Source organism: Zootermopsis nevadensis, unplaced genomic scaffold, assembly GCF_977971745.1.
Source record: "Zootermopsis nevadensis isolate Lab colony 2312 unplaced genomic scaffold, Znev_1.0 Znev_ptg000017l, whole genome shotgun sequence".
NCBI classification, from domain to species: Eukaryota; Metazoa; Arthropoda; class Insecta; order Blattodea; family Termopsidae; genus Zootermopsis; species Zootermopsis nevadensis.
The window spans coordinates 8,640,603-8,665,151 of record NW_028259149.1 but is presented as its reverse complement, the minus strand read 5'-3'; the positions used below and the strand labels follow the sequence as shown (position 1 = coordinate 8,665,151).

The window sequence follows — 24,549 nt, the reverse complement described above, 5'->3', positions numbered from 1 at the left end:
ATTATCAGACCTTTAATGAATGAATATTCCTGTCACAAATTTGGGAGGATTTACCTGTTTGAATAAAATAGAATGCTGCGGGAAATAAAAGCAAAAGAGAAGAAACAGAGAATGGAAGGACGACAAAGACAAACGAAAATTTACACTGCTTACAACAGTGAAGCGTATATACGAAAAAAAATTACTTTTGATGTGAATTGTAAATTAAATTGTATGTGGTAAACTGTTCAGTCTTTTAATGTTGCGTGTGACAGGAAACGGAAAAGTCTTGGTTTTTTACTTTGTAGCTATAAATATAAAACTTTCCACGTAAGTCCATTGAGTTCAACTATTTGCCACATGGAGGCGATGATCCCGGCAGTGCTGCCGCGTAGCGGACAAACTGGTGAACTACGTAGTCTTGTTAGCAGCATGAGTCTGAACGTGTATTAACATGAAATAGCCAAAGATTGTGTTTATACTTCGGACGTTGTTTAAGAACCGTGTCGTTGTCCGGAACGGGTTTAATGCTGTCCTCAGGTAAGTTTCTGTTTTCCTTCTGTAAAATCCCGGAATATCTTACTGATCCTCCAATTCTGGACCGTGATTTTATTTTGTGTGGTCCTGCTTGGTTATTGACGCATTTAACAACTTTCCGCTACAAATTTTATGACAGCATATGGTAGACGAGAAATGATAAGATGATCATACGCATGGCTAGAAAGTAGTCGTGTGCTGTTTTAAGGTAACTTATATTAGGATTTACCTGCAGGAACGATTGAAGCTTCCAATGTATTTTATTCAAACTTGAACACATCTACAAGCACAGTCAGAGCAGTATGACCCTTAGAAATTACACAAGTACCCCACTCTAAAATAGGAAGCTTTGTCATGTGATCGGTATGTAAATTACAGTCTAATATGTTGAACCACGAAGTTCAAGTAAGCGGATCCATGCTCCAAATTCGTGCGATATTCGAAAACTGGATTAATGCGTTTGAATTCCTTTTCATTCATGAGTACGTTCTTCACCTTATCCTGTCCTATTATCTATACGTATGGGTGTCGTGATGGATAATGCAGTATGGATCAATTGACAGTGTCACATAAAACAATCTAAGCGGATCTCCTGATGAACGTTCCCTCAGTTACCAGCGGCTTGAAATCTGTATACAGTTTAGTAAATGATACATAATCTCATGTATTGAGAAAGGGTTGTTTTACATTTCTTCACTGATTATACATTTAGCATTAAGTTTTTGAACACGTTATGTAAAGTGTTTGATTGGATCATACCTACAGATTGCAGGTGAAAGGATTTTGTTAAATGGACAGCAGTTGTATTTTGTTTTATAGTTTTCGTACTCTGACAGATAAGCTTTATTGTTATTAAATATTATAAAATTTAGTATCCTAAACAGGGCTTCGGAAAACGACTGTCACTGATAAAGAGTTACAGAATATTTACCAAAATCGTGTTGCATCATCAGAACGCAGGACAAAATCAAGGCGGATGGCATGGGCTGACCATATAGCACGATTAAGTGGAATGAGATATGTTTACAAAATTCTAGTTGGAAAATTACAAAGGATAAGAGCATGTGGTAGACATGCTAAAAGTTCGGAAGATAATATTAAAGTAAGGTGTGGTGTGTGGATTGGATCCAGCAGGCACATGATGTCCAGTAACAAGCTGTATTGAATATGTTAATTTAACTTCAGTTTCTATCGAGGGTTAGGAATGGGTACTTGTGGGTTATCGGGACACATCGCTTTAAAAATAGGTTAGGTTAGGTTAGGGTTTTTCTTATCTGTTAATTCGTTCAGTTATTTATTTCTGTCCACACACATTAACCTAACCTAACCTAACATATTTTTAAAGTGATGTGTCCCGATAACTTACAAGTGCCTAGGAATGTTTTGATTTGTTGAGCGTTTATTAGCTTCTTAAGTTCTCTTGTACGTGAAGTGCGGTCGTTAGGCTGTGCATGTAGCACAGCTGCTTGTTCATAGCGTACGTTTCTGTGTTTTCCGAAAGTCATTCAGTAACACACAGATGCGAAATGGCTGTTTCCACTTCTCTTAGTATATTCTGTTTCCCTGCGGTTTGGTATTAAATGGAACAGAAACCAAATAACACTACGAGCCAGTGGAAATTCAATTTACGTGCGCAGAATATTTCGAGGCAAAATACGTTTGGGGGTTAGGTTAGGGCGCCCAGATGTTTAACCATTCAGTTTGCACAGTTTGGTTTAAAATAACTATTAATGGGACGAATTACTTATGAAACAAAACACATTTCAAATCTGAAACCTCTATTTGACCGATGTGTATATGTGACTTTAAGGCGAGATTTGTGCACAAATGTAGGGTAAATTTATTTTGAAACTAAATGGGGAAGAAGTGTGAATACGCAGTTTCTGAAATCGATGATAGAGTTAATCTAAGTAACGTAATCTTGCACGAAATAACTCAAGAATCTCGTTATTGTCATATAAGTCAGGGTTCTCAACCTTTTACAGCCCTGGGCCACATTTGGCCTCTGTTATTGACCCGTGAGCATTAAGGTTATACACTAGGATAGTGCATTCAAACGACATGCCATTTAATTAAAAATTATACAAATAGTTGTCAAGTATATTTGTTTGCACGTCACAGTTTGTAAATAACAGAAATGTACATTAATTCTGACGTTAGTCCAGTTAGAATATTCTGCAGGCTGATTCGATAGTCCCTGTGAAACGAAACAAATAGTAGTTTGAAGACTTCTGTATTCTGGGTTGTTGCGCTGTGTAGTCTGGTAGATGCTTACCAACGTTGCAGAGGTCATGCTGCCTCCGTCATCAGGGCGATGAATCGACGCAAGAACCCAGAAGACAGAAATCTTCATACTCATCGCTGTGAAAACCTCCAATCATACAAATATTAGTTTACTGACTCGAAAGTTGGCGACAGAATTCGAACAGCTTGGCATCGAATCTTCTCCGAGTTCAAGATTCCTTGTTTTGTATTTATTAGTATTTTAAGTTCAAGAAATAAAATATAAATGCACTTGAGAAATCAAAGTGGAAGTAAAAGCTCTTGTTGTGCCAAATTTCTTTAGTAAGGCTTTCAGCTACAGCGGTGGCATATTTGGTATCGTCATTCATGCGGATTTAACATTTCATTTTCTCTATCACATTATTGCTGGAATAAGTCCAGATACAAGGGAAGAAAAATAAAAGTATCGCTTTTAAAACAAAAGAAAAGAAAAGATCGTGTGGCCATTATTTTGAGCATTGCTGCTGCTGTTGTATTTTTCTGTCTCTTTTTGTGTTTTTCTTTTTCCGTAAGGATAGAAACTTGGATAGGATGTTTCGTCTAGAGTTCATTGCGTTTTATATGCACGCTTTAAGAAGAATCTTGGTTTGGAGATATTTTGTTTGGCAGTGTAGTGGGATGAAGGATATACGGCACTTCCAGCCTACAGCTTGTTCTTTATAACTCGACTGCTTACCCGTTTTCCTGAGTGTTCTTTCTTCCAGTTGAAAAGAAAAGTGAGAAATATGTTTGTGTAAATGTTCACGTCTGTTTTATTCTTTCTTCTTTCTATCCGTATTCTATTTTTGTTTTTAAGAAGATGAAGGTAGCGGATCAATGAACTGAAACTTTGCAGGAAATTTATTGTAAAAATAGTGAAACGAGAAGGAGTTTGGAAATATTTCTGTGTTTCGTGTATTCGAGGAGATTCGCTTTTCTGTGTGAAAGCTACAGTTTTTTTTAAAAAAATGTACTACCTTATAGTCCTTGTGCAGGTTGTCTAAAAACAGATTCAGTTTTCTAGACTCAGTGTTGATAAGTGTAATATTGTAGCGGGCTAAATGAAAACTTTTAACTTGCATTAAAACATCTATGAATGAAATAGTTAGTTGGCATTTGCTTCATAAAATAGGTACATAAAATTAAATGTCATAATTCTGGCTTGAATTTTGTGTAGAATAGCACTTCGATCGATTTCCCTCGTGAGTGTTCCTTTACATGTTTTCATACCTGAGCATCGGGAAAATAAACATGTAGGGAGAATATGTAATGGCTACATCGTATATCGGAGCAGAGGAGAGAGATTACATGGCTGTCCTTAGCCGTGATTCCGTGCAAGAATAGTTCTGAAAGATGCATGTTGCTGAAACGGTCGTGGCCCATTTTAAAATACTGTTATAGATCAATAGTCTTCGATATCTGAGCAGCGTCTCAAGGAGAACTGTACTGCAAAGGATAGTAAAATAAAAGAGCCGTGTTAATAACAGCACTAACACTCTTCTGTAAGCATCATTATGTGCTGTATTTGCATACGCGTAACACAAGCTGTCTAAGACGTTAACACTTGAGCTTTTCAAAACAATCCCAATATTTATGTGTGGAAAACCAATATAAGTGTTTACATTTTTGAACACACTGTATTTTTCGTTGGCATTGTTTTAAGTACGTTCATTTGCTTCTGTATTATAAATATTGCCCATTCATTTGTTTTCAGTGCATTCAGAAAGCAATAGAGGAACGCGAGGCTCAGCTATCAGAACTTGAGGCCATATTCGGACATCTTCAGGAGCATCGTGGGTTGCAGAACTACCAGGATACCTCGTCACCACGGTGAGTGACTGGATTTGTTAATACAACTTGGGGCGTAATCGTCATATGTTTAGCTTTAACGCTGCAAACAACATTTTAGCTTTACTACATGTATTTTAATCTGGTATCCGACTGTTCCGAATTTTAAATTATATATATGGAGATGTAATATTTTGTTTTAATGTAGTATAGTCTGTCCAGTTGCAAGGCAATAAACATAATATGGTTGTTCTCGTCAGCAAAACGTGGAACATTTCTAAGATCTTGATAGTTATATTTACAGGTGTAACGTTCTCTTACTAGTGACAATTGTACGGCATTGAATAAACCTGGCTAGATTTTGTATTTGGATTTATGACTGTTTGCAACTTCATAGTCAGACTTAAACATCCATGGTCCGTATTTCTTCTCTTTTAGAAGACACAATTTTTATCTTTGTTCAACACAATTTCAATGCAGGCTTTAGGAACCCAATTTGGGACGACTTAGTGCTCCACTCTTGTATCTATTGGCCAATCGGGTAAAGGATTTGAGCGCTAAATCCCACCCTCCCTACTTACACACATGAACACGCTCATACAGAAGCATTGAAGACCCACCATTCAGAAAAGGCCTATAGCTTTCATTATTTCGAACTTAGTAAGGGCACTGCTGTATATTGAGGTTCTAATTGTAGGTCTATATCAGAATAAAATGCATATTTTCCTTTCTGCATGGGTACATTGCTTTACTCAATATAACCTATGGTGTTTCTACCATGTTTTCCGATTTTAAAAGTTGGAATGTCATTGTAAACGTGTTGCGGGATATTTGAATAATAATAATAATGATACAAGAATCATAAAATAATAGAGAACTTTTCGATAAAATATACTTTATTTCCTGAAATTGGAAGAAGTTTTTTTTTGTAAACGATATAAATAAAATTATTCAGAATGGAATTATGCTACTTTATAAATAATAGATACGACATTCAGTACAAATAAACACTAACATTTTTATTTGGCGAAGAAATGTATTATGTAATTTTGATCTCGAACTATCTCGTATTCGTCTGTTAGTCGATTGAATTTGGAGATAGATCGTATTGCTTTGAATGTGTTACGATTTTAATTAAATTAATATTTGGGTTCTATGAAAAATGAAGCACAACTTCTGTAGTAAAATGTAGTTAAATAGTTTCCTTGAAGGACTGTGTACAGTCCTGTGCACCGCGAAACTGGCGTATGGCGCGAAACCACTTAGCTGCTTCGTGTGTGGTCATTGTCCTCAGTTTAATATTGTAAATGTCGTGTAACTAAGATTAGATCAGGCAATGGTGCCAGTAGATGACACGTTGTAACTTGTGTGTCTCCCATTAAATGGGTTTTAGAATTCGCCTTTGAATTTCGTGAATTATGTAATTTCTAACTTTATTAATTTTTGCCCGTGTCTGGTTCAGTTTTAATAAATCCCTGCAGTAAGTTCTTTAGGAGCTTGATTCTCGTTGAGCTTATAAACAATTCTCCTCCCTTTATGTAACCCGAAGATTCATTACCGTGTTGACAAAAATCGACATTGGTACATATCCTATTTATTATGTAGCAGACTGGAATATTTATCAGCAGGGGCCGAAATGTAAACAAAATCCTATCGAACTTCACTGAGTCACGATGGCACAGTTACCATCTCTTGGGAGTCATTACTACGAGCTTCGATATTAAACTGTAACTAAAATATTATACTAAGAAATATTTTAAGAACAGCGTAAAACACTTTAGTTCTTTGGTCTGGAAGCAAAAATGTCAGAAAAACCATAACACTTTTACTGATTTTCAGTTTCTTTTTCGTAGTAGTCAGAAGAAACCTATTTCGTTCGTAAATTTTAAAATCCCGTATATAGTTGGGCCAGTTATTTGTTTATGTGCTCGTTTCGAACTGGACGCCGCAATTAGTTCGTATGTGATAATGCACGTGGTGATGAAGGGGTCGCTTGCCAGTGTTCGTACGCCTGTGTACGGTCATGACTTGTATTACAGAGTCTCACTGCGTTGCATATGAGAAACACTTCTGCCGACTTCTTATGGAATCGATGATTATGTACGGCGGCTTGAAAAAGATGCATGGCTGAACGAAGCACCATGCCCTATTTTCTAACATATGTCTGCACGGTCCATTTTCTAAGCCTTGTTTCCTTGTATTTCCTTTTATTGTGACGATGGGGTGAGACTATGTCTCACTGGAACTGCGGTCGCTAACGGGTTCATTTTTCCTCCCCCAGATGACGTATGGGTGAATATATAGCACTAACAAAATACTTACCTTTTTGGGTTACGTGACTTTTGACACAATCTAAGACGAGGACTGACCAGTACACTTTAAATTGTTAGAAATGAAAGACAAATCCACAACACATCTTGGGAGTTTACAGTTAAGGCCACATTACAGATGGAGCCGACGTTACACATGTTTAATTCCAGTAACATTTCATTGATACTGACACAGTCCGCTCTGAATCTTGACGTTTTCGTTAAATCAATTTGTAAGTGCTCTCTTTAAATAATATAATGTCTGAGAGGTTTAGTGTAATGGCATTCGATTGTTTTCTGAAAGAGTTTACATCTCCAGCTTTATTAACCATCATTATATGTTACGTAAAGCGCGTGAAATGAGGATGGTATAAGAGAGGGGGGGTTGCGAATATTTGATTTATGACGGCGATGCACAAAACAGACATACAGACAGGCTTTATCGGCCCCACGCTGTTTCTACTCAAGGGAACAAAAAAAATTGAACATTAATTTTCCTGTCTTCGAAGGGGGTAAGAAGGAGACGCCGAAAAAAGGAAGATTACTTCTCCTCTTGTTCTTTCTCCACACTTTTCCTGCTTCAGATCTTCTCTCTTTTCTCCTTTCGGTTATTTCTTCAGATCTGGCTCTAAAATGTTTCGATTGCAAGTTGCTGGATTTCTTCACAGCCCACCGTCTGTTATCGCCAGGTTATGTAACGCGCAAAAGTTGTCAGAATTTATCACAAAAAAAAAAACTCGGGGGATAAATGAGAAAATTTGAAATGGTCTAAGAGTTACAATACCAACTGCTAAATATCGCGTTATAATTTTCTTACTCGGGACGTTTTATTCGGGAAGTAAGATGTTCAATCGAACACAGAAACAGCGTTTCCCAGCCAAAATTTTCAGTCTTCTGTAGTGAATGTAACTGCTTATACAATCCTTCCACCTTCCCATTATTAATCATTGCATGTTCTGTGAACTGACTGGCGATGTAATCTCCGGAGCCGAAAGAAATATAAAAAGATGGATGGGCCAAAGGAGACGTCATTGGATCTAATCCTTGAAGCCGATCAAAATCTCTGCGGTTAGTGAAGTGCGGTTAGGGAAATCAACGAACAAGTTTACCGAAAACTGAAGTAAGTGGTAGCTAACGCGAATTTGGAAGGTCCTTGCATCTAATTCGCCTTTAATTTCCTCCACACGCAATTCCTGTCAGTACCAGACTGACAGTGAGAGTAAGAAAACACTACCTCTATGCATATTTTTCAAGTCACTGTTCATAATGATAGACCCCTTAACATTAATCAGAAAAAAGAAACAGTTTAATCGGCCGATAGGCTGTAGGGAACCGGTTCACATGTCTCAGCACGCGGTCTGGTTGGTGACTGTTTTGAACACGGAAATTAACATTCCGATTCCATAAAATTTTGGGAATATCTTTAACAGCTGAGCGACTATCAGTTTTCCAGCAAGGATTATTCTCCAAGCAGTGACGTTCGACAAGACGTTTTATACAATGGATATGTGGCGTTAAGAAAGCCTGGTAAAAGGAATTAAGTGATGAAAGTGTCTCCCTTCTGGGTGTTGTAAAAAGCTTACTCTATCAGATTTGGTTAATATAAAAAAGAGTTTTAGAAGTTTGGGGAATATATTACAGTTTAACTAAATAGTTGCGCGAGCAGGGTTAACTTCTGGAGATGTTTTAGAAAATCTGACTGACTCGATAGAGCGGAGCTCTTGTCGAAAATCTGGCAGTACGCTCAGCTAATCAAGAAGTTCCTCACCTTTTTGTGAAACTCGTAGAGGAGGAAGATAAATGTGATTTATAATTTCCCGCGTTGATTAACTAAGATACATTTTAAAATTGTTTTTTTCCATTTACGCAGAATAGTGTCTTCCCTTTAGATTTTACAACATAAATATTGTGGTCCATCGAACTGTGGCTGGGCGGGGCTAACATCTCTCCACAAGAAGCCTTCGTGGTTAAAAAATTGTTGATACTAATGATAAGAAATATAAACTCCCTGAGATTTAAAAGGTCACTTGTATTCCAACTTGTTTGTGATAAAAATTACATCATTCATAAAAAATGTTCTTCCAGTAGAACTGTTTTCGTTACAAATAGATGTGACCATATCGTCGTAGATATTTTTATGGTCGGGGGAATCTGTAAATGTGATCCCGACATAAGTAGCTGTTATGTTATGGAAGCTTCAGATACGTGAACTGAACCACAAACTCTAGGACGTGTGTGAAATGAGTGACCTTATCTGAGTTCGAAATCTTCCAAAGTCGAAATCAAGAACACGTGTCACAGACGCAAGAACGCCCGAACTGAAAATTGCCTCTTTTTTCAGTAAGTCTTACTTGTATTTCTATTCGGTTTTACTCTTTGCTTTTTTATTGAATCCCTGTAAATCAGAAACGAACGAAACCCAAGAGCAGACCACAGATTTAAGCACGTTGGCTCCAAGAACCCGACCCATCACACTACATTTGCTCTAACAGAAGAGCCATCTCCAGGGATTCCACTGGCAAATACAGCCAATCACCTCCAACCTCTTCAGAAAGCAAGCAGCTTCCTCTAACGTACAAGCAGTCCTTCCTCCATATTAGCCCTTGCTTGTATTTTTCCTTGTGTCAGCTGTTTCTTTTCCGTCTTTCTACTTCAACTGTCGTGCGAATCGTATTTATTTTAGGCATGCCTTTTCAGTTTATTTCTATTCGTTAGATTTTGTTGATGGCCTATTGGTGTTGTATTCATATCGTTTTATTTTTGTAATGGCTTGTGCATTTTTTGGAGTACATTATAAAAATTTTCCTACGTATGTTGGACCTTTCTCTGAAACTCTCTGCCCAACTTAGGGAGAAATATTGACTGTGTTGTTGTATACACGTTCTAAAATAGATTGCGTCGCTGACCGCATGCTATTGTAGTGTATGAATGCGGGCTTTTAAGGTTATTTTCTATTTTTATTGACCGGTTTTAAAAGATCTGGTGTATAATGCGGGTTTGTGTTACGAAGGCTCTTAAAGAAGAAACTGGCTTCAGTAAATCGGACCTGAAAAATATATAATTCAAGCGAAGGAATGGAGAAATATTAATTCTTCAATTTCTACACAAATTTCAAGTGGGTTTTCTTCCACCTCCATAAGATTTTGAAGTTCCTGACTTTTGGGACGTCATAATATGTTTATAGATGCCCTATTTTTTGTTCAGTGGGTCCCTATAACTGGAAAATTATAAACAAGAAACTGAGAACGAAATTGTCCTTTTTCCGAAGTTCTACACAAGCTTCAATACACAGTTATAGCCTATAATAAATTTTTCTCTACATAAAATCTTTTGTGTGTTTCGAACCAGTCACTAAATCTTGGTGAGGTGAGCTTTCAGGTTCTCACGGTGGCGAGTATGAGGATTACTGTCTTCTCAGATGATGTGCCGTGTGGCCTAGTAGAATTCTACCCATGTTCAAGAGTTCCTGCTGTCTCCATCCCTCTTGTTTAGCGCAGAGTACACGGCTCAACATCCCAGAAGACACCTTCAGTCGCTACGTCTTACATGTTTTTAAAATTTTTCTCTGACTCTGGACAGAATTGTGCCTATTTATAAACTGTAAATGTACCCTCTGCTTATTTTAATACTTCATAAGCTTTTGAATGGTCTAGTTTGGATCATCTTTGTCTAGTTCTTTCTTAATATAAAAACAGCAAAATTGTATGTTTTGTCGCGGGTATAATAGTTTCATTTTACCTTCAGTATTTATTTAATTGCACAATTCCACCTATAGTAGCCGTCACGAAATTGTATGCTTCAAGGTCACTGCAAAAGTGTTTAACTTTGCAACGAACAACAAAGCCTAGACGAGGGAAGACAGTTCAGAACTCGCGGCGCTGCAAAGCTAGCAACATCGGGTGGCTGCAGAATTTTATTTCGTTTGAGGAATATTTACTTGAATTGTAATACGAGGGTTATTGCGAAATTTTGGATTCACATGCATTTAACAGTAGATCACAAAATGTGATAATGGCAGTGAAGTGGATGCATATGTGTGTATGTTTAAATGAAGCCATGACGACGTGTAAAGAATAATACGGATGTAATTGAAGAACACAGCCTGTGCATTCAATTCACAGATATCTTTAAGTAATCCCTGGTTTGTTGTGCCCTGATACGTTCGAAATATATTTTAGTGTACTGCCACATAGGAAAGGTCAGCACTCTGCCAGTGTACGTTGAAATACTGAACAATGTTCTGGACGTTATTTTTGTTCGTATGACCCACGGGAAGAACGTCTGCGTGGATCCGCGTCTTAATTGAGTCGATTGTCCGGTGGGCTTTGCTGAACAATAGCCGGTCCGTGGGGCGGCAAGTACCACAGCTGCCCCCCCCCCCCTCTTCTCCAACCGGACTCGCCACGTAGTTACTTTGTACCAACACCGAGCTATGTCCAATTCAACTTAATGCACTTCTTATGAATTACACAAGACAACAAAGACATGACATGGATCAAAAACAGTCATTCGAAGAAAATTGACCGGCAAGACCTGAGGAGAAGAGTCCATCATGAGAATCAAAAAGTATGTTCAACTAGTCAAGAAATTTCCAGTCTTCTTTTGGAGACCGAGGGTTCATTACCGTTTTCATAAGACCGCGTTACTGATCCCTGTCTGGAGCGAGATTAATCCAATCAATCATCCCAAGCCTTACTTCCACTGTATATATTTTAATATTATCCTTTCTTCTATATATTGGACTTTTGTGTGGTCTTCTCCCTTTAGGATTTGTATCCAAAATTTTGTGTGCATTTTTTATATCTCTCATGCGCATTTGCTTATTTTATTCTCCTGTATTTTATCACCGTGAAGTATTTGGTAGAGTGTTTAAGCTACGAAGCTTTTCAATAGACACTTTTCTCCATTTCTGAAGAACTCTGACAGTTTTGACACGTCTTTAAACGCCCAGCTTTTAGTTTTAGTTTTCACCGCTTTAATGTGAAATTAAGCCCCTGTAAAATTAATTCTTTAGTGAGGAAGATACTACTTGTAACTTGTAACTAGTGGAAGGAAAACAAAAAAATAAGTAATTACCTAACATTTTTATCAAAATCCAATTAAGTAGCGCATCGAACCGAACTTGTTCGGAAAAATGTGTAGTCACTAACTGATATCTTGGCGTTTTGCCATAAAAATATAGGTCGAATTTAAGTCATGTTTGTCTGTGTCTGCCAAAAGAATTTTAAATTCATTTTTGTCGAAATCTTAAAAAATTCAGTTAGTGACTTCTTACGTGACAGATAATATGTAAGAATTTGGCGTGCAACTAGTGTGAACATATTATTAACATGATTATTACATCAGTAACCTATAAGCTGACACTAGCATAAAATATTGACGAAAAAGAAGTGTTAGAAACAGCACGAAGTTGAATTAAGTTAAGGCAATTCCGTTCTCAAGGTCACTCGATATACCGAGTGTTGCATAAGGCGCAAGGTTTCACTTTACCGAAATGCTGAACGGTATTAATCATGGCGATATTGGTCTTCTGGATTGTAAAGCCGTGTGGACTTGTAGTTTGATACCAACGTTTCTGAGGAACATACTGCCTCCATTTTCAGTTCACAAGATAACGTTATCATCTCTTACCGTCGTGTGAAGATCACGTTTCATGTCGTAAAATAGTGAGATTTGAGATTCTCACGGCGGCGAGAATGAAGATGGCTGTCTTCTTAGAAAAAAATAAAATAAAAAAATTAGACCACTTTTGCATAAAGACGCTGGGGTTAGTTCTTTAACCTCGCGTCGTATGGTCAGCTGAAGCTTGCAGTGCACTTCTGTGTAAGAGCATTGGTGCTTATGAATAATGGATCGTCCCAGTTGCAAAGTTGTACGAAGCTGTTCGCTACATGTGCCATGTCCTCATCTCTCTTACCCGACAGATTCTTTATGCACACAGTGTGTTGATTCTGGAAGCCTATAGGCGAAACTCACTTAAACCTTCTTTATGTACCTACACCGATGTCTCCGCATCGGGTTAGTTTTGTCCGTACTGATACTACTGATTATGGAAACCTCCTGTTTTCAATGAAATTCAGATCCTGGCCGCTTTTAAAAATGACATCCATCATAGGGATGTTATATGTTTATTATCAAGTGATATTTGCGATAGGGGAAATGGTCGCAAAGAAATTTTATCCTCGAAATATTAAAAGTTCGGTGTTTTTTTGTATGAATGCGTGACTCTTTGTTATGGAAATAAGGTGGGACGGTGTGGATTGAAATTATGTAGCTCCGGACAGGGGGCAGTGGTGTTGTCTTATGAGTTTCTAGACTAGCTGAGCTAGTATCAGCTTCTGAAGACGTTCTCTAACTGTGATTCACGGAGTTGATTATAATCATCGCAATACAAATATTTATCAATAAGTAGGCTCTTAAGCTCAACTAAAATAAATGAAGTACGATATGAACTTCTTGTTGAGAATGGTAATTAGCTTTTGAGATGTTAATGGCATGATTCGATTTTTAGCTTGTGTGAATGTATGTCTCTTTTACGGTAGTCTGTGTACTTAATGAAAAAGCGTAAGGATATTGAATACCTCAGTACGAAAGCTTGAAAGTCCTTTGTGCTTCATCAGCGCCGTGCGCTTTACAGTTTGAGAAGCAGTTCTCTAGACCAGTGGTATTCAACCTGGGGTACGTGAAGCTATCTTACGGGGTACGTGAAATTTAAAAAAAAAAAAAAATTATGATAAACATTGAATAATCAGTAATGTAATTTATTTAATTTATTTTAGATGTAGATTATATACTATGTATAATTTGAATTATACACCAACAACTTTGGGGGTACAAAGTTGAAGAGAAATTATATCTGGAGGTACGCGAACAAAAATGGTTGAATACCTCTGCTCTAGACGATCGATTTATTTACGAGCTGTGATATTCAGTTGTGTTGAAAATGTGGAAATAAATGCTGGCATTATGTGTCTCTTTAAACTAACAGGGAATGTATTTGCCCCCGTATGTGTTTGGTCGAGGCTTGTTAGTTTGGGAGCTGCGTAAATATTTTGAGGTTATAAAAGAAGTTTGTATGATTTGAGGTTTTCACAGCGGTGAGTATGAAGATTTCTGTCTTCTGGATTGTTGCGCTGTGTAGTCTGGTAGATTTTTACCAACGTTTCAGAGGTCATACTGCCTCCGTCATCAGGGCGATGAATTGACCAGACTACACAGCGCAACAACCCAGAAGACAGAAATCTTCATTAAAGAAGTTGTTAGGTGTAAGTTGCAACGCTGAGTTCCGTGTTCGTTGAGATTTACAGATCATAAGCGACAGGGAGAAGAAAGTCGTCCTATCCAAATTTTCACAAATAATGTCTGACGTTACGTTTATGTAACATCTCAGCAGACGTTGGGGGGGGGGGGGGATCGCCCCTTTTTTTAGAATAAGTGAGAAAGAGGAGATGAGAATGTAACAGAAGCTTTCTTCCAAATCAAACCTATCCATTTCCTTGTCAACAAGAACAAACCTTATAAGTCCTGCGTGTGAACTGTGTTTCCAATATACAGAAGCCTAGTGGAGCCATACCCACTTCTTTGGATTGAAAACGTTTCCATTCACTTACATTTTCCTCCGGTTTGTTTCTGCCAACTTCCCGTAGATTTGAACCCAGAGTTAACACGTGTAAAGCTTTCTTCATAAATAAAACGTTCGTTTTTTTATGTATAAATTGAATTTCTTGTGATTAAAGTGCGTCAGAGTCGGTTTCTTTTTCCTCTTTTGCTTAAACTACAGAGGAGTCTTGCATTTATCAAACTTGTTGTTGGTTCCGATTTTATCAGTTAAGTGTGTTACTTAATCTATATTTACTTATTTCTTTACTACCGCAGTAAATGTCATGTGATGTATTATGGGTTGCGACGCCGTGCAGGCCTGCTCTTATACAGGGCTACCAACCGTCCTTGAGAAACATTGGTGCCACCTAAAAGACTGCACAGCGTCACAACCCTGCGACAACTGTCTTCACTCAGATCTCAGGTAAAGTGTCGTGTTTATGTACCGAAAAATATCCGTGTACCACCAATAACACTATTCTACGACTAGTCTAATTTCTGTTTTTGGCGCCGTGCTGACTCGTATGTAGAGTCTTCATGGCGCTAAAACCCAGAAGAATATCATCATCTCATCCTCACAGCCATGAGAACGTCAAGTCTCACATTGTATTATATTATTTCTTCAAATTCCAACTACATTTCTACAGTAGAACGTTAAGATATAGGAATCCAGGAGAAACTAAACATTAAATTTTATTTCGCGTAATGTGTGCCAAAATAATTTAAAAATAAGAAATTATGCCGTGTTTCTTTATCACATACAACTTCAATTTTTATATCTGACGTTTCCACATTTCGTTTGATAGAGACTCATAACGTATCGTTCTGAAACCTAAAGACAAATCCGTATTTTTAATGGGTACCTTTTTATTTTACAGAAATTGCCTTAAAATAGTAAAAAGTGTGAAACGCATGCGTCGAAAGAAAACTGTATTTTATATTGAGTGGTGCTGTTGTTATTCCCATGTGAAGAGTTTCCAAGCATGCCGAGCTGTAGCTGTTGGATGTTTTGGAATTGAGAAAGGTAGCTTCAGGGTGTTCAACACTTCATGAAGGCCGGTTCAAGGATTCAGACGTTATTAGGGATGCCCACACACACATGCAAGTGTACTAAACAATCTCTTAAGCCTCGTTTTATCTCACGGAAAGGAATAGAACAAGGACAGAATGCACTATTCCGACGGAAACTTAGCCCTAAAAGAGCGTGCACTTTGATCGAGGCAAAGTTCTTTCTGCTGACGTAGAGTACAATACAAAACCTTCTTCCTTTCAGGACGAAGAAGAAGAAGAAGATTCTTTTATGAATTAAGTTGATTGGCTTTGTTTGTCTCTGGGGGTTAATGACGTCTCGACTCCTTTCAAGATCAAAATGTGAGATCCGTGAGCCTTGAAGTTTTATAAGTAACGAAATGTCCCTCTTCAGTTGTCGGTACTGAATTTTGATTAAAATAGTCTTTTAAACTTGATTGTGTTTGGAAACACTTCTATATTGTAGCATCCTTGTGTGTTCATTATATATCATTGTGCTTTATCACCTTTATACTTTTTTCAAGTTTTTGTTGATATTGAACTACACGTTTAGACTGAACTTAGTGATCTTCGGGTTCGTTAAATTACATTTAAGTTACTGTATGTTTTTTCAATGTAATTAATAACAACTGAACTATTATATAAAATATGGGACGATTATAATCCTATATTGCAAGTTATCTGTTAAAGAAGCCTTATTCTGTTCCATATGCCTTTATTGCGTTTCGAATCTCTCTCAAGATAAAAGAATCTAGAAAAGTGGCAACATTTATTCAGCCAATTCATAACAACAGAATCACCACGAAAGTTGTTCCCTTACTTAAGCACCGCGCTAAGAAATTGTAGCTTTTGAGGAGTGAAGGTAAATATCCACTCATTCCTAACACACAAAATTGTCATTGCGTAGATTTCTTGATATTACTGTCAGAGTTAACTGATCTAAAATCAGACGGTTTAATTTTCAGAAAAAAAATCATAAGCGGATCCGTTGGAAGCATTAGACATTTGTAGCAAGTATGTTAATTTTTCTAAGTATTAGAAAAGTTTCTAGATGATAATATTTCTATTCGTACTCTCCTCTAAAATCAGCACTACAGTTCGATACCTTATTTTGTACGACGAACCATTTAGTGATTAACGAATTTAACTAATTTAATCCGACCATTTGCGAATTGCGTATTTGAAGTTTTACCCGGGACTGTTGTCAACATTTCACTTACAACGTCGTAACGAACAGAGAAATAAGTGAAGTTTTGTATAAAATTTCCAGACGTGATAAGTAATAATGTATGAGTGTATAAATACCATATCTCAATTAATCATAGATAATTGTAAAGTCAACATCGAAATCCCAAACAGCTATGTAACATTTACAGCAGTTTTCTTAATTTAATCTCTTTAATTCCCATCCCTGTTCATAAAATATTTAATATACACCCTGTATAGCTGTTGCTGTGTATTGAATTGATTGAATTGTTGTAATCAATCATTTTCCCGAATTAGAATGTAGTAGTGTGCGCGCGGTTCCTTGATGTATTCAATTGCACATTGAACTCGGTCGCTGTAAAGTTTCATCCGACTTTGGAATATTATATCCAAATCTACGTCATTTCGAGTCGAAGGGTAAAAATCGAGCTGTGGAAGAATGCATAGGAATTGATGACTGTGAAATATACAGAAGAGTGTATAATAAATTAAGATGAAAAGAGAGTCTTGATGTTGAAATTAGCGAGCAGTGTAATGAAACAGCGATTACAGTTTTCAAGTTTTAATGCAGTTTTGTTGAAGTGGATTAATTTAGATTTAAAAACACTGTGGGATACCATTGTGATGTGTTTCGAAAGTTATCAGACACTCTGTGAGCTCTTACAGTCATCAGGATATCGCTAGATGTTTTAAATGCAGAGAGAAGTGTTAGTCTCTCTACTACTTGGTAGAAATGCTATTCGTAAGTCGATTTGTTCAAAAAAGTGGGTTAATCGCAAAATAATTTGGTGGATAATGCGTGAAAATGTGTATTTGTTAATTTGGAGGTATTTAAGAATGAAAAATAATGATTTTATTCAGATCATAATATTGTACAACAGCGGCTAAGGAAATTACGCTCACAGAAAGGTTTCCGGTAAATACAACATACAGTTTCTTAATTTCTTTTCCTTCTTGTTCTTTTTTGTATTTTTGTTGTACGTTTTCTGTACCTAGAGAGGTGGAAATTGACGAAGCTGTTGCTAATCCATTCAGACGTTAAACTAAGTATTTTTTCCTTCTTTTTGAAACGAATCAGTTTTATAGAATTTTTCTACTACTATCAAAGTTTCTGCTGGTGTAATTTATCTCATTTCCATTTTACCCAAGTCCCGTAAGTGGCGAAATCTTGGAGTTGTTACACATTTCAATATTTAACCGTTTCTTCTCCCCGGTATTTCCTGAATTCCTCCACCCTCAATTTTGTAACCCCCATGACGTCAACATCTTAGCTGTGACAAGTGCTTGATCCGCCTTATTACAAGATCTTCCCCTCCCCTCGCCACCATTCCTGCTCAGACTTCTGAGTAAAATTTAGCCGTTTTTTGTGTCCGAGTCTTCCTTAACGCCAAGTGCAGTAAACTCTTGGATTTGATGGAATTCTTACTGCACGGAGTTGCAAAAACTATAACTGACTAACTCTATCCAGTTCTTCTTAAGAGGTTAATACTAACTCGACTAGTCAGTAAATCCTCTCCCCTCCTGTTATGGAGCCGAAAGGTTCATTACAGTGATTTTGCGAATTGCGCCGGCAGCCCCAGATACATCCATCTCGCCTCCAAATATCGTTTTTCCTTGTAACATCTATCTAAACGTAATGGGATATTAAGTTCTCACGGCCGCCAGTATAAAGATGACGGTCTTCTGAGAAGCTGCGCTGTGCTTTCTAGTAGAAATTTACCGACTTTCTCCGTCATGAGGGCGATAAGTGAGCCCTGCAGATGGAGGCAGTATGCTTGTACGAAACGGTGGCGTCTACCTGCCGTTGTACACGGTACCAAAACCCACGAGATCATCCTCACCGCCTTGAAAACTTAAAATACTTTATAACTCTAATTTCACTTGAAATTTAAAACGCATTTAATAAAATATCTCAACGAAACTACTCAACAAGTTTTAACTTAATAAAATTTGATTCAATCGAAAAATGTTTACTCATATTACCGAAACGACGCCATCTGGCTGAACTATTAGCATTAGTTCCATTCCCCAGGTGGCTAAAACCTGGGCTGGTCGTGGCAACTCTACCTTTTGCCCTGCCTCAGGTTCTATTGAAAAGCAAATCCTTTCTGCCCTTGCCAACGGCTAGCCGATGTGCATACATTACAGACATCTGCATCCGCTGTCTGACTACAGCGTCTGGACCCGCGTTTCCCAGGATGCAGGTGCTATGAGTCGTCGCTTAGCGCAGGCAGAGTTTGATTTCGAACGGCGAGCTAGCCGCCCTGGGTAGTTATTAAGAGCTCAGACGATTAGGTGTTGAAGAGAGAAAGAAATGAGGAAATTCTGTTATAATAATAATAATAATAATAATAATAATAATTTGTTTTATGGTGTTGAATGTGGGGATGAATGTAGGTGAATTTAGAAGGATTTGCAGCAAAGCGGTCGCCCTACTTTCTCAGCATTGATCGTACGAACTGAGGAAAACCACGCCGAATAGGCATTCTTATCTCAGGAGAGGCATCCCCCAGCCCGAGAATCGAATCAGATAACTCCCGAACACAGAACGGGTTTGCTAACCATCTAACCGAAGTGTTCGTTAACATTGGCAGTAATGGACAATTTGATAAGGATATTATTAATTTACGAGCTTTACGTAATATTTAGTAAAAGCAAGCCTATGTTAGGGTAATCCTATATTTTAACGTCATGAGGTTTTGCAGAGAAATGCATTGCCATTACACAAAACTAAAAGTATTGTTATTAACCCGCAGTTAAAATAGCAGCAATCTGATATCATTAATGGAGTTGGCATTTTTCAACCTTACTGTCAATATTGTCTTCTATAAACATATTAATATGATTCAAAGTTCTAATATACAGCCATTGCTTCAGGGCAACTTCGTGGGCACTATAGAGTGATAGCATTTGTAATTAAAATATAAAAGTTGAAGTAACAGTAGCACAAATTCATGACATACGTTACTGCTAAACAGCATTTGAAAATTTGAATAGAATTAAAATACCGGTGTTAACAAACAATTAAAATTTATTCTTCTGGGTCAGAAATTCACATCGTTAAAACATGAGACAGGTATGTGAATGCATTGCCTACACATTAAAATTAAGGCGTTTGAATCTGTAACTACATTAGTCGAAGTTGAAGACAGTACACATATTTGGTGCCGTGTTATATGTACTATATATTATATATGTCTGTCTATCTACCCATTTTATAAATTATATTCTGTAAGTAAAGCTGTCCCACTACACGCCATTCAGGCGCTTGGGGGGGAGTGGAAGTATAGCTTCTACTGTTTCTTGACCTCGGCACTAGATGGGGTGAGTGGTCAGCATCACGCCCTGGCCGTGCTTTTACCCCCGGGAAAGGACCCCGGTACCCATTGTAGAGGAGGTTGGGTGGGCCCCAGAGCCGGTCTGAACGCAGAGGCTACAGGAAAAAAAAAAAAATCCTCTGGCCCAGTCGGGGATCGAACCCCGGTCGCCCAGTCCGTAGCCAGTCACTATACTGACTGAGCTATCCCGGCTCATAAATTGTATTCTGCAATCGATTTAAATCGAGCATTGTAATTCGTAACCTGTTAATAAATGATCTCCACTTACTTTGCGCTATGAAGTGCATCGAACGAGTTTCCGTTTAAAACTGCTTTTCGTCTTGCCAGCAAAAAAGAGCCAAGATCCAGACATCACAGGAGTCATATTTATCCTGATTTATACAAGCGGCTCTTTCATACATAGGTAATATAAGAAAAATTCCGTGGCCCTCCATCATTTTCCGTTTAGCATCCCTAATCGCAGGTTCTTCCAGCCCCTTGCTTCCGCCGGCTAGCCTTTTCACCTCGCGGACTCACAACACTGCCTAATCACACAGAGTAACAAATTGTCTGTGCGAAATATAGGTCTTGGAGTTCTTCCGATTTGTAAGTTACTCTGAGATTAAATCAGATCATAAATTTTATAGGTAAACGCGGAAGAAATGTAGGATCTTAACAAATGTTTACCTATTGATGGATTTTAAACAAAATCTGAAATTAAGTTTATGATGAAACTAAATATTAAATATATCGAGTATAAATTGTCTTATTCAAATAACAAACCTTGTAATTCCAGTATTAAACATGGACAAATCCATGTGGGAGGTTACGCTGTGATTTTTCTGATCGAGCCTTTAGTATCTTTCCTTCCGTCCGTGTTTTAAGTTTATAATTCACTGGTGCTGAATATCACATACTGGTCTCAATGTGCCAGAAAATTTTATTATTATTTTTAAACATTTTAGAATGTTTCGAACCATTAAAAAATTTCCACTGTTGTGTATATCGTGAACAGTTATTCTTATGATGTCTTATTTAATGTACAGTTTTGTAATGGGCGTTGATTTAATATTTTTCTTCCTTGGCGATACGAAACGTTGTAGGCCTTTCTTCAACTACCTAAATTTCTATTTAATTGTCCAACTGAATTAGGAATGATTGCTAATGCTCTTAGGCAGTAAAGTTTGACTGGAACCGCTGTGAAGACACAAGCTATCTACCGCCTTTACACGCTCCTTGTGCCGCGGTTAAAACCCGTTTCCCCTTCATTTTTTTATCACGACCAAGCAGCTCTTTCCATAGTAAAGAATGGTTTTTGTCTCTGCTTTAGTAAAAGATAATTTACTTCACAAATGGAGGTGTGTAATGTATGAGTGTCTCTTATGAACTAAGCGCTATAGTGATTTATACCAAGTATTTTTATGTGTTAAAGTTGGTATGAATTTCCAGGGTTCAGGGTGTAAACGGCCATTTCCTTGGCTTTACATAATTTGCCTTTGAAGTTTTTTTTTTTTTTTGTTTCCAGACGTTATTTAAGTTCTGAAGAATTCATGACCTAGATTAACGGCGTATCTGATTTAGGCCAACTTTGGTGTTCAAAATAAAGAGTTTAAAGTTGTTTGTTTAACGACGTGGCCGTGGACGTCGAATGATAGTGTGACTAATGAATAACTTGGAACGGATGTGGTGACGCCTATGGTGGGGTCTGGCGGAGTCTGCTTTTGGCGGGTGTCTGAAGTCGTGAGGTTGGCTCTGTATTGGTTCGTTTGGCAGCAATATAGTTTCAAGAATGGTTTCTCATTTTGTATAGTTAAAAAGAAATTTAATTTGTGTTGTACTACGAATGTTATTTGCAAAGATAACATCACAATAAGTTGTAAACAGTTTCCTTATATGAATCCGTCTTCTAGAAGCCGTTGCTGACAGAACTCTCGTCAGTAAATGTGATCGATCCCCTTACACAGACTATATAGTCCATTGTTCCTATTTGATTGGTAATCAATAAGTTATAAATATCTTCCTTAGAACTGTCTTCCTTACAAGGAAACAAGGTGTTTGAAAGTCATAAATGTTGGCAGTCTGATCCTCCACTCAACACTCCGTTACACAGCGTCTTTATTAAAGTGACAGCCTCCATTGTCGTCTTTTGCCAAGACATAAGTAATCAGAATTAATGGTTGTTGAAGTAACAATAAGAACTCGTAGTTAAAATGATCGCGTATGGTTTACACCGTACAGCAGCTTGTTTTTTTTCTTTTCAATATTGTAATAATCTGATGAAGTGCACCCATTTACTGCTTTCTTGTGTTCCCGTTTTATTAAATTAATCCACCTTCAAAGCTCAAAAACCCCTTAGTGGTCCCGCAAAGTTACGTTGATAATTGTGTGTGGAAAACTTATTAATTATTAAATTATTTAATTTTCTCGATTTTAAGTTATTGAAATTGGGGTTAGTCTTTTATTTTATGGTTTCTAAAAGTCGATATAGCGTGTTTTTCCTGAAAACTTGTTACTAAATCGGGAGTGCGTTTTTAAATCAAGGAAATATGGTATCATGGCTCGTTGGCTTAAAAATAACTAAATGTAAAGGTATGAAATATGTTTGCCGGTTGTTTTGTATGGTTACAAGACGTAGTCTCTTACTTTCAGGAAAGACCAGGAATTGTAGCTGAAAACATAAAGCTCAGGATAGTATGTAAACTTATACGGAGGTGATGTCAAGGATTTTATATGAAAGACTCGTGTTTTATTCAGATCACTTAAAATAAGCCTATTTACGACAGTGATATCCGAGTTACGACAGGCTGAACGAGTAGTACGATAAATGTACACACAATTATGATGGAGAAACGTTTTAGAAAGACATTTAATCAGTTCATTTCCACCATAGAATGACTAAAATTTGCAAACGTTTTATCACTCTGAGCGTCGTGGTATACTGTCTCTCATTATTTTGTTTTTTGGGGCTAAGTTTGCCTATTTCTTGAAATATGCGCCACATTTATGTTACGGTGGTTAATAATGCCTTTAAAAATTTACAGTGACGGGTTTTAACTGTTGGCCAAACAGAAACTTAAATTAGACATTGACTAATGTTGTGGAATTAAGAAATATAGAAAAATGTGTGTACAAAATTATATGTAAATGAGAGAACGAAATTAGGAATTTATGATTGGAACTTGAGAGTAAGGAACAGAACGATAATGTTAAGAATGTGTGTGTGTGTCTGTCGATGTGTATAATAACAGAGTGAGACCGTTAGTTATTGTTATATCACAGCTAATCCCAATTAATAAATTATTGATTGAAATTATGTATTGCCAACATTGGAGTTGTTTCATAATGAGTACAATTCCTCCTTCTTCAAACGGCGCTGCCATGAATGATTCATGTGGCACAGTAGACGTGTTCATTGATGATCTTCTACCTGATGTTTCATAACAGAAAGCTGGGCGTCATTTACTGATAATCATCGTTCATTATCAAGGAGCGAGTCACGACCTGAGGGCGGAAGTCACGCCGCCATCGGGTTACGTGGTGTTCAAGAAGAGGAGTTAGTCACGACTGCATTGCCATGTGCGCATGGCACATTGCAGGTACACCCTGCTGCAGTAAAAATGTGTCCTTGATCACTTGATCCTTCGTAATGAAGTTCTCATCACGTAAGATTTGAGGTTTTCACAGCGGTGAGTATGAAGATTTCCGTCTTCTGGGTTGTTGCGCTGTGTAGACTGGTCGTTGTTAACCAACGTTTCAGAGGTCATACTGCCTCCGTCATCAGGGCGATAGAAGATTCTGTCTTCTGGGTTGTTGCGCTGTGTAGTCTGGTCGATGTTTACCAACGTTTCAGAGGCCATACTGCCTCCGTCATCAGGGCGATTCTTAGTATGAAGATTTCTGTCTTCTGGGTTGTTGCGCTGTGTAGTCTGGTCGATGGTTACCAACGTTTCAGAGGTCATACTGCCTCCGTTATCAGGGCGATTCTTAGTATGAAGATTTCTGTCTTCTGGGTTGTTGCGCTGTGTAGTCTGGTCGATGTTTACCAACGTTTCAGAGGCCATACTTCGTCGGTCATAAGGGCGATTCATCGCCCTTATGACGGTGGCAACAACAACAACCCAGAAATCTTCAAGTTCTCTTCATCATTATCATTATGATCATCAAGGATTACTGTGTGTGGGACTATTAACCAACCAGCCGACTAATTCTGCGGGAGAATAGTCTTTGAGAACCTATTAGTCTCTCATGCTGTTAATAATACGCCCCCGCCAACGTACCGTATAATGAAACAGTTTAATCGAGTTCATATAGGTACTTGTGCCCTGTAACTTAATATTATCGTATGAAAAGTACGTGGTTGAAGGTAGAACGGTGAGTTAAGGTGTCGAAAACAGTAAGTAAAGAAAAAATGCGAACTACGTGGAGCGGCAAAGTGCGTGCTGACCACAGTGATTTCTTTGAATGCCGAAAGCAGAGACTCAGATGTAGTTGATGAAGAGGGGCTAATTATCTAAAGAAATTAA

General features: G+C 37.7%; 1 protein-coding gene across 6 annotated transcripts in view; it reads left to right on the top strand.

Moving 5' to 3' along the window:
• The window catches only part of MESR6 (misexpression suppressor of ras 6), an 841,969-nt gene that overhangs the window by 500,118 nt on the left and 317,302 nt on the right, over positions 1-24,549 (top strand). For all 6 annotated transcript variants that reach the window (XM_087350337.1, XM_087350339.1, XM_022083379.2 and 3 more), the window contains one exon: positions 4,493-4,608. In XM_087350337.1, the coding sequence (XP_087206463.1) occupies positions 4,493-4,608 (116 nt within the window). The remainder of the gene's footprint in view (positions 1-4,492; positions 4,609-24,549) is intronic.